We start from the raw sequence: 15,047 nt of genomic DNA, 5'->3' as shown, positions 1-15,047 counted from the left end.
GTGTTGTTGTTGTTGGGTTTCTCTGGGTTTGGTTTGGTTTTTTTTATTGCGCTGATAATAGTTTTTTCTTTGTGCAAAAAACGAGGTCGATCCAGTCTCTCCTTCTCCTCTCAGCACTTAGTCTTAGAGCAAGAAAGCAAATAATAAAAAGGAGTAAAGTCCCCATACATACATATGCACCGGATGGGAAATGTCAGTCACTCCTCCACCTTCCAAACAGTCAGAGATCAAACAGTGTCAGCACCGGAGAGGACTACTTTTCTGCCTTGCTCCCCCCTTTCTTTTCCTCCACAGATAGCAGCTTCTTCTGATACTAAATATAATTCAAACACATTTTTATCATGGATTTTTTTTGGTTGATCTTGATCTGCAACAGAAAAACAAAAAAAGCCAAAACCAAGAAAAACCCCAGAGAGTGTGTGCAAAGGGGCAGAAAAAGAAAAGATATTCACTGGGTGGGAGAGATTAACGTGAACTGTTTCCCCCCCTTTAAACTCCTGGGAGAGAAAGAGATCCACTCTCCCTCTCTTCTCTTTTCACTGAAATGTAACACATTCAGATCCCAGAGCTTTCAGACAGTCTCAACTGATAGACAGACACATCGAGCTTGCTTTTCCTGCTTCAGTTTTTACTCCTCCTCCTCTTGCCAACGTCACCCTGACAATTACAAATAGGTCTCACACAAACCCATACCTGTCAATCTTTTTAATTGCTTTGTTTTCATTTTTTCCAGAGCTAAACAATATGACAAAAAAAAAGTCTTAATACAGCATAGCATAAAAGATTTCTCATGTGAGGCACACATTGAGGGGTTTTGTTATTATAATCCACTTGCTAAAGTACTATACAAGACGCATGTGCTGATTTAACTTAAGCAGATGTCTAGTCCTGGCAAACTTAGAAAGCAAGAGATGCTACCTAGCCTTGGCACACAAAAACATTATTCCCCCTCCTTGAATTTAGGATGATTTGTGTGAGATTACAGGTCCCCCTTACTTTAAAACACCAACACATTGCAAAGCAAGAACTGCAGCATATGAAATACTGCTAACAGATTTTGCATAGTTTATGTCTAGGGATTCGTATATTGCTAACTGCAAGAACAGAAGGTGTCGTCCCCCCCCTTTTTTAAGGCAAGAAAATTAAAATACACACTGATTCCTAAAGGAGAACACTTGAAGCTGTAACTTTGCTTCCTTTAAGGCAAAAAGGTGATTTTATTATGATTTTAATGATTAATACCATGCAATTAAGAAATGAGTTGTGCATATTGGAATGATGGAGTTAATTCCTTGTGAGTTATACATGAATTCTTCCTACACCATTGCAACAGATCTATTAAATTAACTTCCACCATCACCAAGTACAGACTGGCAGTTCTATCAAAACATTTACTTGAGTCCTTTAACCTCCCAGTTGATTTCCTATAAATACTCTCCCAAAAGTAATTCTGCATTGCAGAAGTTGATTTAAAAATCCTCTCCTAAAGATACGGGGGAGTAGAAAAAATATTTTAGGCCACAATAAATATATGGCAACATTTCTAATGCCATAGCTAAAAGGGGGTGGGAGAAGGATCCACTGTTTCTTTTAACTGTACACGGGTTATAAGAGCTATAAAATCCATGAGGCTATAAAGTGCATTTCACGTGTGTGTGTCTCCCGACTAGAAGGACGTCAGCAGTATTTTTTTCTTTATAGACAGAACACACACAAAAATCCTTAAGATGCTTTAAATCCTTTCATAAATCGTAGTGCTTTTATTCTCCCCCAAATCTAAGTGCTGTATCCACTGGCGGTTGCTAGCGGCTCTGGGTTGATTTGTACCACCTTGCGAGGAAGTGAATGTTTCGCACGGAAGGGGCGGTGCCTGTATCGGCAGCCTGGAGCTCCCCAGCTGCTCTTAATAACAACATTAGAAGATTAGCTGCAACTTCTCTTTACTATTCTAACCTTATTGATCTGATAATTTATTCGTGTTTTCTTTCAACGTTTTTAAAGGGATCATATCCGTCTTTTATAAACTAGGGGCGTGGGGGTGGGAATGCGGCACGTTTTTATATTTACATATTTTAAATCCCTTGCTAAAACGCAGCATGCAAACTAAAAAAACAAAACAAAACAAAAATTGAACGGAAAATCTTGCAAATCTGTATTTTACCGAAAGTAAGAAATCCCTGGCTGCGGTGATCAGATTTGGTTATATTATACAGAGGCATGCATGCATGTGTTTCTGTGTTGTTGCAGATCACACACAAACACACGCACCCACATTTTTTTGCTGTTGCAGCAGCTTTGCAGGCGGGACTGTGTTAGGAGGGTGAACTTTGTTCCTGTTTCATGTTAGTGACGGTAAATGAAGATCAGCTCTAGGGGATCATCTTGCTCGTTCTGCTGCTTCTCTGGTGTTTCCGTGTTGTGGAGGGGCTGGGTTGGGAGGACGCAGACAGGCTGCAGCTTGCTACATTAGACGTTATTTACATACACAAATAGCTATGTTCAGAGAGTCAGAGTGTCTCCTCTTGTGAGTTTGGTGGTGGTGGGTTTTGCAAGCTGTCCGAAGAATCCTCTTAGCTGGACACCCCCCGAGGGTGATGAGGGTGGGTGGGAAAGAGGTCCAAGGCTGGGAATGAGTTTTAATACAAAAAGCAGCGCTTTGCTGAGGTGCTGGGGATCTCGGTTCTGGAGGAGACGGCGGCAGCAGCTGTGCCCTCTGGAGGGTCCCTTCGGGTCCTGCTTTGGTGGTGCTCGGCCCCGGCCCATCCTGGACATGTCCTACTCCCGTCACTTTCTGGATTTCCAGGGCTCGTCTATCCCCAGCTCCATGAAGAAGCTGGTGGTGACTAAGCTGAGCTCAAACTTCCGAGAGGCTGTTACCCTGCGGCAGGACGCGCCTGTACCACTCCCGGGAGATGGAGATCTTCTTGTCCGAAACAGGTGAGTTCCCTTCCCCTCTCCAGCCCCCAACTCCTCTCTTCACCTGCCTTCCTAGCCGTGGGGTCTGAGCCCTTTTCCTGCTCAAACTCCCTCTGACTTCTCACCTCCTGTGGCCTTCTCTTGCTCTGTCATCCTATCAGGTTGTACCAGCTGCCATCTGGCGCCTGGTAATTTGATTTTGTTGTTGGGTTGTTGTTGTTTGTTTTGAATGTCTGAGACCACATTCATTTCCTCCCCTCGCATTGGGTTGGGTGGGGATTTTTACATCTTTTGTTTGGGTTTCTCCTTCCTTACGAATGCAGCTGATGAAGCAGTAGTTACTCTCCTACCCCGGAGGAAGAGCGCACAGCCTCACAAATCCCTGTTTTTAGTAGCCATTTTCAAGGGTGGGAGAGGGCAGCTTGATCTTAAACAGAAAGCTGCACGTGCAGCTAAGTGTTCAGGAGGGACTGAAAAACCAGAACATGATTTCTAAGTCCCTCCCAGGTTCGTGTGTGTTACATTTACATACAGCCACCAGCGTGTGTGTCTGTCTTAGCCATGTAAAAGTCGGTGTGACATTAATTTATAGCAATCTGTGACTGTGGTATTTATAGTCACGGTCTGAGTGTGTAAGTGTAGATAGAGCATCCACCAATGATTGTTTTATGTGTTATGTATGTGTACAACCGCGAGTATGTTTCCCTGTGTGTCTGTAGGGGTTCCTCCCACCGGTAGTCCTCCACGTCACTAACCTTTAGTGAGTCTGAATCAACAGGAACTGGCAGAGGACCTCAGTCTGTCAGTGCGACTCTCCTTTCCCTGTCACCCTTCAGCCGTCTGGCCACCACTTACTTCCATTCTCTTCTTCCCCCTGAAGTGCAAACATTAAAACCGGGAAAGGAGAAGCTTCTCGATGTGCCATAAGCTTTTAACAAACCGCATAAGCCTCTCTAGCCTTTTAGAAAGTTTATTACCACTGTGAGTCTCGTATGGGAAATAGGATTTCTAAATTGTTGGCTATTTTTAATGGCCAACAGGGTCACCCAGGGAGTAAAGATGTGACATTTTGCTTAACATAATAAGCAGTAAATTGTGTGCTAGCTAGGACTGTCCGTTCAAGCTTCTTGGTCAGCTCCCAATAAAATGAAGACTGTGAGGACAAAATGTACCTTTTCCCCAAATGGCTTCTTTATTTTTATTAGTTCCCGCCTCGATATTCCTTAAGACAAAGTGGAGCTTTAAAGGTCTAACTTTCCTTGGTAGAAGCTGGAACTCTGGAAACCCCAAGGAAGATTATGTAACTGTTGCTGTCAAGAGGGGAAATGGGGGAAACCTGTTTTTAAAAGACTTGTCTAACAAAAACCTCTCCATACGTAGAACTGGTTGTTTAAAGACAGTGCATGTGGAAATACACTAACAGACGTGAGATCAAAACTGGAAGTTTAATAGAAATGTGTGTGTACCTTATCTGTATCTAATCTCTGTTGTGTGTGGGAGGGGGGATTCATAATGTATGTAATATGCAATACCTGCACACGGAAGAGAGAGGCATGGACTTCTCCTGCGACTGAAAAAGCTCCATACAAAACTTTAATCCGCTGCTGCCATCAACCTATAGGATTTTTGAGAGAGAGAGTTGGAGAGAGCCAGAGAGGTCTAAAGCCCTGACTTGCTGTATCTAATAAGGGATGGCCCTGAAACAATAATGGCATGAAACAGGCATCAGGCTGTAGCTAAATTCCTTTTCTTGGAAGGGACCCGACTGCCTCACACTACAAACAGCTACAGAAAAATGTAGCAAGTCTTAGTTCTGCCTAGTTGGATATGATAAGGTTGTTACGTCGTTGTTCTCTAATTCCCCCACTCCCCCACACACACTCCTGTTTTCCTATGAAATTTTAAATTTATTCATGTAATTAATTTTGTTCAGTGTAACGCTTCCTCCCCCCCCCCCCTTCCTTGGTCTTGAGTGGGCTCCCTGGGAGCCAGAGGGACGTGCACACCTCACAGTGGAGGGCTCGCACCAGAGTGAGAGCAGGAGCTGGTCTAGAGACTCAGCCAGGCAGTTACTGTATTTTAACACATATCAGTTTATAAAAAGGGGTGGGAGTGGGGAAAAATAATAAATTGAGGTTTGGAGTTGAAACATTTTGTATTGTTTGGGGCTGTGTGGAGTTTTCTCTTTATTATTATTTGCTGAGGAATCTCACATCACATCCCTACATATATATTCTCTGCTTGTGCCTCCTGAGAGCTACAGCAGGAAACAAGCCTCCCTTTCCCCTTTTGTACTAGCCTGGGGAAGCTGTTTCCCATCCCGAAAGGACAAAATGTGTCCCTGGCTTTATTTATTCTTAAAAACACATTTTACAATAGGTAGAAGCCTACAGGATCTTAAAAACAAAACAATACATGGTTTGAGTTTGAAGGGTGCAGTTGCGGATTTGTTCATTTTAGTCCCAGTCACGCCCATGAACAGTATTAATTGCTTCGAGCTTTTTATGCAAAACAATCCTCATTCACCGCAGTAAAATCTGCTTTTGGATTTAGGGGAATACTGTGGAAAACTGCTTTGGGGTCCTTGTATTTATTGGTTTTCAAAGATGCTCTTCTATTAAGTGGAACTTTTCCACCCCTTTTTCCTTCGGTGGAAAAATAACCCCAGATGATTCCCTTAGTTCTTAGCAGAAAAAATCCATCATAGCCTTTACTCTCAGAGCAATGCTTTTAAACTAGAAATCGATTTAAAACAATAAACTTTCTCTTTCGAGTGAAGGAGGGAGGGAGAAGGGGAATAGAATCCTTAACATAACCATTTACGCTTCTTATGTGCATTCGCTCTATTTTCAAGAGGGAGAAAGGTGCCTCTGTTTTATTGCAGAAGAACGACCCAAAGACAAAAGCCCAGGTTTCCCCTAAATTATGCCATGTTTTCGAGCTTTTTGTAAAGGAGTGACAGGTTATTTCGTTTCCAAAATATTTTTAACGATTTTCTGCTGAGGTGGAAGTCAATAGGGGGAAAAAAGTTTATTGAAATGGAAGGGGGGGGGGAGTTTTTGATTCATGGTTTGGCGGATCACAGTGGGAGGGGTGGGGGATTATTTCTGCTGAGTGTTTGGGCTGAGAATTTGTTTTTCTTCTGCGCTCCTAGTTTGGATTACTTTGTTTTGTCTCTGTGTTGAAGGCTTTTGTGCTGAATTTGTCTCTTACGTTTTGTTGTGGTGCGAGAAGCAGCATTTTCACCCCTCCTCGGGCTCGTCCTGGTTTTATAATAAACAATAGTAAGGGGTTCAGCACGCTTCAGTGTAAAAAAAGCGGGTGACTCGGAGTGTGTAATTATTTTGGGAAAAGCCAGCCCTAGTCTGGTTCGGTGTCTCAGCGCTTCAGATTTTGAAAATAGCGGAAGACGGTGCCCTCACCAGACCGTCCATAGTCAAATAACAAAGGCATTTTAAATTTGGGAATTAAAACAGGCAGATCACTTGAAAAGAATTCTGAGGGCATACTGCAAACCCAGAGTGCACTTCTTTACTCCCCCCCTACACCCACCTCGTCTCGCTCTCTCAGACACAAGTTTGGAAGTTGATCTTGAATTTATTTCTGCGTTTAAAATGAAAGGGTCTGAAAACGTCCGGGGCACAGCACAGCAAACCATCTCCCTCATAGTACCTTGAAAGGATTTAGACAGTATGTTTGAATCCCGACATTTGTGGTTTGATCATTTTTTGCATATGAGAAATTTAGGGAGACTACATTAAAAAAAAACAACAAAAACCTAGATGCGAACACAAATGGGAGTTATACAAATATTGGTGGGTTGAGAAAAAAGCGTGGGGTGGGGAGTACTTTAGCAAGCTTGGAGACTATATTGATTAATAATAATGATTCCCCTAGTCCCGAGAGAATCATTTCACACAGCAGAGGCAGCTCGGAAGACTGGGGGGCGGGGGGGGGGAGAGAAATGGAATGGTAAGAACAAATATTACCAGCAAGCCACGTACACATTATATAGTACTTCGCATTTCTTTATTTCCTCCTAATAATCTATTTTTTTGCTGAGGCGCCTAGCCCCGTTTTAAATGGAAAATGCAGGGATCGCGAACAAGAGAACAGTCTTTCAAATGGTTTCTCCACAGGTTGACCTGTGCGTATCTCAAAATCCCCTAGTAATACAGCCACCGAAGAGACGCAGACCCCAGTTCCAGCTGAGATGGAAAGACATCCGCATCTGCACATCCAGCCTTGCATGGGAGGGATAGCTGCAAGTGGCCAAGTGCTGGAGAAGGAGGTGGAGGTGCCGGGGTGGAGAATAGGGGCCAGAGGGAGGGAGTGCTAGGATGGAATGTCCTCAGAGAGATGCCCCCACTCGTAGTCCCTGGCCGACCCTTGAAGCCCCGCTGAGGCATCACACTCCTATTGGTGTCAACACTGGCACTTTCCCCCTATTACGGTTACCATAAAAGGTGGGGAGGTGCCAGGCAAGCACCAACTTCTTCTGCACTGTGTCTTTCCCCGAGATCTGCCATTGCATCGCCCCCTTCTCTCTCACGCACACACGTTTCAGCTGCTGGTGGAGCCGGGTGAAGGGGAAAAGATGGGGAATGATTTGAATTTTCTCCTGGTAAAAAGCAGCATGTTAAGGACACTTGCTTACCAGACATCTGGCTAACTGCAGTACTTCCATTCCGCCTTCCTCCCCCCCTCCCCTGCCCCCCCCCCCCACACACACAAAGTTTCCAGCTTTAGACGGTTATTTACCTGTCTTGCTCTATCCCTCTCTTTCCATTTTAAGAACGATGCTTCTTAGGTGAAAAGAAAATGGGATTGCAAAGGGTGGGGGAGAAAAGTTGTTGTTTTTTTAATTCCTCCCTTCTTTAGGATGCACTGCACACAGGGAATGCCTGTTTCATATAGTGCAAAAATCAAAGGCGCATGAATAGGATCTCTGCACCAGGAAGGAGGTTCTGTCTGTAGGAGGCTAATTCAGGGGTAAATGGGCTGGAAGTGGAGGAGAGATGGTAAATCCATGGGTTGGAGGTTCTCGTTGTAGGGATAAGGGAGGGAAAGGAGGGAGATAACCATCTCTCTGTTTTTAAACCCCACTGCTAAAAGTTGGGTTTTCTAATCTAACGCAAAGTTGTAGCACTAATTGTGCCTTGGCTTTCTGGTACTTTTTTTCGAATGTCCTGAGGAGACATGTTTTGCTGTGGAAGCTGCTTGTGGTTGTTTGTTTGTTTTTTAAAGACTGGGACATTGGAATTATGTAAATTAAAAGAGAATGGTAGATTTTTTTGTATCTATAAATAGGACATAAACATTCTTTGTTACAGTTGAACAGAGGATTTAATGCAGAATTAAGGAAAGCAACAAAAGTCACATTCTTCTTTCTCCGCCTGTGTGTATATTATATATATTTATATTAATAAGACTGTCTTGCTGTATGTGTGTGTATGATACACACTTTATATTAGTGAAACTCTGAGATTCTCCATAGTATAAGGAACTGAAAAAAAATCAAAATAAAGCATTTTTCAGTTTCTCATTTCTTTGTGTACTGTGTGTGTAAGCACTTTAAAATCTCACATACACAAAATTTGAAAATATTGCTAACTCTGACCATTAAAATTGCACTGTTTGCATACTTCTACAGTTTTTCATATGACACCAAATTCTATAATCTTTAGGTTATCGCTTCCACATGTAGTAAAAATCTGGGATTCTTCTGTTGCATGTGCAAGCTTCTTCACATTTTCTAGTTAACAGATGCTCCCCATCCACTTTCCCTTTGTGTAGCAAGGTATTTTAGTTATGAACTACATTGACATGGAAAAATCTTGTTAGTAAAATATCGCCTGTACAATTAAAGTAGATTGTGATACCATGATTACCTCTTTTACTGCTAATCAAGTTTAGTGTACATGTGTGTTTTTTGAAAACATTGGCATTCTTTTTCACCTGTTAGAGGTCAATAGGACTTCTAAACATTCAATACTCTGTTACAATTTCAGTCCTTCTGTACAATGGTGTTTTGATGTGTTGCAAGTAATTGGTATAAATCAAAATATTTTAATAATGTTGAAATTAGCAAATTTCCTATAATCACATCATAATTAAAAAGAAAACTTGCCTTCAGTAACATGTTATGATCAATGACCTTGTAGATGACATTTATACTTAATATTATCGTTAGTCATTAACATATTATTATAATCAGAAATGTAAATTTGTTGCCAGAATCAACATATTTAGCACTTTACACATATTTTATTCCACAGAGTTGTTTTTATATCTTTTGTAGAGTGGTCAATTAATTTTAATTTTCCAGTCTCAATCACAATTATTTTTGGTTTGCTTATTGTGGTTAAAATGGCCATGCAGAAATGTCTTATTTTTTAAAAACGTATTTAAAATTTCTACAATATTAGAAACTTAAGGTACAAAAGTCTGATTAAGATCACTGCTATGCTATGTATACGGACATTTTTTTTAATAGTATGAGGTGACCATTTTTTCCAGTTACTGGTATATTTGAATATGCCTTGTTATATCTTACCCAGTAAATGTAAGTGGATGCTTTTTCACATGGCAAAGTACTTGACAAAGAAAGCATGTTAACAAATTTTTGTTTTCTTCTAGATTTATCGGCATTAATGCATCTGACATAAACTACTCAGCTGGCCGGTATGACACTTCAGTTAAACCCCCGTTTGATGCAGGTTTTGAAGGTATTGGTGATGTGGTAGCTTTAGGCCTCAGTGCTAGTGCCAGATACACAGTAGGCCAAGCTGTGGCCTATATGACACCTGGTTCTTTTGCTGAATATACAGTTGTGCCTGCCAAACAAGCAATTCTTCTACCTTCTGTGAAACCTGAGTTTCTTACTCTAATGGTAAGTGGCGCGACGGCGTACATCAGTCTGAAGGAGCTTGGAGAATTGTCTGAAGGCAAGAAGGTTTTAGTGACCGCAGCATCGGGAGGAACAGGCCAGTTTGCTGTGCAGCTTTCAAAGAAGGCAAAGTGCCATGTAATTGGAACTTGTTCCAGTGATGAAAAGGCTGGCTTTCTGAAATCCATTGGCTGTGACCGTCCCATCAACTACAAAACTGAAAATGTTGCTGCTGTTCTTAAAAGGGACTATCCAGAAGGTATGGATGTAGTGTATGAATCTGTTGGTGGAAAGATGTTTGACTTGGCTGTCAACTCCTTGGCTACCAAAGGGCGCCTGATAGTTATTGGGTTTATCTCTGGCTATCAAAATCCTACTGGCCTTCAGCCTGTTAAAGCAGAAATGTTGCCAGCAAAACTGCTGAAGAAATCTGCCAGCATCCGGGGTTTCTTCCTGAACCATTACCTTTCTGAATATAAAATGGCTATGGAGCACTTACTCACAATGTATGAAAGTAGAGAACTGGTTTGTGAGGTGGACCTTGGAGACATGTCTCCAGAGGGCAAGTTCACTGGCTTGGAGTCTGTATTCCGTGCTGTAGATTATATGTACATGGGAAAAAACATTGGAAAAATTGTAGTTGAATTACCTAACTCTGTCAACAGTAAGCTGTAAAAACAGAACAATGATATAAATCAAAAGAGAGAGAAAATAGGCACTTTATGCCTCAGAATTACTAGAAACCATTTTAAAAAAAAAATTGGTAAAGGATAGTATATTAAAACTATATTAAGTTGTTAATAAAAAGTTTTGATTAAAAAAAAAAAAGCTTAAATTTAGCCAGTGCCTGTAGCAAGGACTTAACGTGCTTGTGTTCGATTCTGTAACTTTTACAGGCAGTGGTGCTCAGGCTAATACTAGATATGAACATTATTCTGGGCAGTTAGAATAAATGATGATTCAGAGGCTGATATCAGTTTCTTTGATAAGCTTTTAAATCCTTTTTGGAAACATTACATTTCTGCAATTTAGATCCTGTGATTTTAAAAATATCTTTCATGTACAGCAAAACAAAACATTTTGTTGATGCTTTGTTAACCCTTGACATTTCTGGGAAACCAAAGTTAAAAATTATCTTTTTACTTTTTTGGGTTGCAAACTCAGTAATGATACATTGTGCATGGTATGGCTACACTGTGCATGGTAATCAGATTTCATGACCAGTTCTATATGGAAAATCTATCCATTAGTTCTAACATGGCAGAAAAATGAAGTGGGGTGGGGAGAAGAGGGAAGGAGGGAACACACATACTCACAATTTAAAAAAAAAATTTCAGAGTTTGCAACTATACATAACCCTGCCATTTTCATTCAAGTCTTTGGTTACCTTTTGGAACAGTCATCTTATACCTTTGCCCTGGTGTTTATTATCTTTATTGTTTACCCTTTATTCTCCCCATTAAACTACTAAATGAGCTAATTGGGCTTTAGTTCTGAATTGTGTTTACATGTATTGAGGTCCTTTACTTGTACTAACAATTTAATAAAGTGCAGAAAGCTATCTCCGTGTGTGTGGTATTTTTTCATATTGATACACTTCTTGTAGCTTAGCTCTTCCATAGAGGTGCAGTATATTATAATGTCCTTAAAACAGTGATGAATATTTGGTACAGCTTCTCATAGCAAAGTTAGTAGTTATTATTTAGTATTGCTACTGTGTAGGCCTTATGGCAAAGAGCAAGGTCATTTGTATAAATTCTCTGTGCCCAATACACATATGTATAAATAAAAACATAACTAGGGAATAGTTTACACCAGCGGTTCTCAAACTGTGGGTCAGACCCCAAAGTTGGTCACAACCCCATTTTAATGGGGTCGACAGGGCTGGCGTTAGACTGGCTAGGAGCCGGGGCCAAAGCCGAAACCGGTGCTCCACTACCCAGGGCCAAAGCCCGAGTCTCACCGTCTAGGGCTCAGCCTTTGGCCTCAGCCCTGGGCAGTGGGGCTCAGGGTACAGGCCCCCTGCCCAGGGATGAAGTCCTTGGGCTTTGGCTTAGGGCCCCCCTACCCAGGGTGGTGAAGCTCGGGCTTTGCCCCCACCCCCAGAGCAGCAGTGCTCAGGCAGACTCAGGTTTCAGTCCCCTGCCTTGGGGCCATGTAGTAACTTTTGTTGTCAGAAGGGGGTCACGGTGCAATGAAGTTTAAGAATCCGTGGTTTGCACAGTGGGTTCAGTTAAAATGTTTGTTCTGTTTTGAAAGTTATTCCTGGCTGAGGAGGTGCTATTACCTAGACGTAAAATGGGAATACAACATAGACATGGTAACATTTTCCAAAACAGTAAATCTTTTATACTGTACATTTATTTTCATTAATGTAGTTACACTTTTAGGGGTTGATCCAGCTGTACCCATTGAAGTCAGAGAATTTTAATTTTAATGGACTTTGAGAGCACTGGCAGCTCACAGGATCAGGCATCTGATGATAAACTTCTAGTTCCCTTGTATCATAGGACATTCCCATATTAAATAGAAAAAAAAAATCCAGAGTTAATTTTACATCTTGGGCAATAATCAGGACTGGTTGTGCACATAGGATTTAGCTTTCTTGAAAGTAATGTGTGGTAGGTAAATGCTTCAATTATACGAACAAACCTGGAACCCATAGAAAAGTTAAATCACTTTTCAATTTATGATTTAATATTGCATTCCCACTGTAATTTGATAGTTTACATCTGTTATTACTGGTTAACAGATTAGTATCCAGCAAAGAATCATTCCTTTTCTGCCATTTTTGAATGTTGGTATCAGTTCAGGTGTTTTCAGGAGAAGGTAGAGTTGTGTCAGTCATCGCAGTTTCAAATTCTTTGCTTTTTCTTATAATCAAGCAAGCCTAGATTATTCTACAGGGACATTCTAGGGTTCCTCAAACCATGTGGCTTGCTGCTAACTAGTTACCATGGTGGGATGGGCTTGTTTTTACTCCTACTCCTTTTACTTTTTGATGCCAGATAAAGGCAAGGCACTCAAAACCTCACAAGATCAGACCCCAGTCAGACAGTACTAATGTGATATATTTTTACTCCAATGTGTCTGGTCCTCTCTAGTGTTAAAAAAAAAAAGAGGGGGGGGTGTTAAAATATTCATATCCATGGGCAATACAAGTGTCTGAGAAAACAATTCAGATCTGTACTAACTGATAAAGTCCAGACAAGGAACCATAGTTGTTAACAGTCTATAGTGTGCAGGGAACTTCCTCATGAAGAACAATATTTTGAAATCGGATAACTCAAGTTGTGCATTTGGCCTAAGATTTATTATGTATAGTAGTGTACCATGTGCATCTATGACGTTCAGTATTTCATAAACTGTTATATGCCTAAAGATTATTTAGAAAAGTAGTAACTGCCACAAGCTCCATCACTAATACAAATAAGATAAGGGAATAGAGGCACATTTGGCACATTCTTATATTTATATTCAAATGTGACATTATTTGTTTTTGTTCTAATTGTGGCTTTTGAGCTACTCTTCAGCACTTCAATACATTGTAACATTATTACCAAAGTTCAGCTTCTTTATATGTAGAACCTGAATTCCCTGTTTACTGATTCTAAAGACTTTTGTTGTCTAGGTTGGCTGTAGCAATGGGTTTGTCATTTTTTATCAAACTTCTCGAGTATGTTAAAGAGACGTCTTAAGATATGTATGATTGTTCTTCTGTGAATGAATCCAGGATAGTCAGGGATCTCCCCCCCTCCCCCCTTTGCTTTTTAAAGATAAGTTATTACTAGTTTTAGATTACTGTAAAGAGCAGCTTTATGTGGGGAAAAAATGCAGGTATTTGAGGCACACAAATTATGCGGATAATGCTCAGGTATGTGAGAACATAGACAACTTTTTTCTTTTTTTATTCAAAAGTATGTGTTGTGAACTGGCTACAGTCTGCATAAGGCTCATTTTGGATAAGCAAGCTGTGGTATGTATACATAATGCTACAATATTAGATGGACAAGAGACTATTATGGCATGCACACAATGAGGGTTTAAATAAGTATAGGACATTGAATGTACAAGGAAAAGAAATACTGTAGATTCACAGCAAGGGATTAATAACAATACACTTAATATGCTTGCAAAAAAAGGTGTATTAAAAGCTGTGTGCACAGTGGGGACTTAAGTGATTCAAAATAATAATACATGGGCCTGGGAAGTACTAAGTATACTATTTGTAGAGAGTGGGGATTTAAATAATAATATTATTAATAATAGCAACTGATCAAGCTGTAGTTGCTGGCGCTACATCCTAATTTTACCTAACATTGCTTGTTGAGGCTAATGACAGAGTTCTCCCATCCTACACATGCACGCTTCCATAGAAAACAACAAAGAAATGTAACGAAGGGCTGGCTATATGCTTCTCTCTCTCTCTCTCTCTATATATATATATATACAGGTCTGACACACACACCCCCTACTGTATATTCAGGTCTGTACCCCTCAGCACATTTCACAGAGGTGCTCCATACTTAATTGCTATGCTGGAATCTCCTAATGCCTTTTTGAATTAAGTTAGATTGCTAGCAGGTTATAGTTTTTGGTGGTTTATGTTTTGTTTTTTTGTTTTTTTAAATAACGTGGCCAAGTATAGCTGCCACGTTATATACAGACAAATAATTACAGTTGCTCAGGGAAAAGTTTGAAACAGTATTTGAAAATGTTATTTTTTTCCTCATTCAGTCTGAGAAGTAAAGAAATTCCACTGCTGAATGGCCGTTAGTATCTATTTTACAAGATTTACTCATTTTCAGGTACCTAATGTAGCTTCTAGCATGCATGCACAACAATACAATTTATATGGTAAATGGAACCAAATAATGGCTTCACTGAATGTTATGGCTGCACTGAAGGGAAATGTCACGGTAAATAGCTGCCAAATTATGGATCATGCCGAAGTGTCACAACTGCACTAAAGACAAATAGCACTGGAGGCTATTGCCACTGTGATGCTTTTGAGTTATGAAGAAGAGGAGCAGCCTGATGTGAGGCTCTTTGTGTCCTCATTATAGCAAAGGGTTACTGCTGCAATGTACAAGAAAACCCAGTCCAATGTGGTGGTTAGTTATTAATCTGTCCCTTTCAGATCTAACAGCTGTGGCAAAACAGAAAATCTTTGCCTTGTGTTAACACACACACAAAAAACCCACAGATTTTATGAATGTAAATGTGTATGGGAAATGACTAG

The 15,047-nt window shown here is 40.6% G+C and overlaps 1 protein-coding gene across 1 annotated transcript; it reads left to right on the top strand.

Moving 5' to 3' along the window:
- The first annotated feature begins 1,898 nt into the window (after window positions 1–1,898).
- Window positions 1,899–11,366, top strand: PTGR3 (prostaglandin reductase 3). The gene is made up of 2 exons (XM_077810513.1): window positions 1,899–2,937; window positions 9,556–11,366. The coding sequence occupies exons 1-2, from the start codon at window positions 2,630–2,632 to the stop codon at window positions 10,478–10,480; spliced, it is 1,233 nt and encodes a 410-aa protein (XP_077666639.1). The 5' UTR covers window positions 1,899–2,629; the 3' UTR covers window positions 10,481–11,366.
- Window positions 11,367–15,047: the final 3,681 nt, after the last annotated feature.

The sequence above is a fragment of the Eretmochelys imbricata genome, chromosome 2 (assembly GCF_965152235.1).
Source record: "Eretmochelys imbricata isolate rEreImb1 chromosome 2, rEreImb1.hap1, whole genome shotgun sequence".
NCBI classification, from domain to species: domain Eukaryota; kingdom Metazoa; phylum Chordata; order Testudines; family Cheloniidae; genus Eretmochelys; species Eretmochelys imbricata.
Note: the sequence above shows the minus strand (reverse complement) of the source record. Positions and strands in the feature narration are given on the sequence as shown.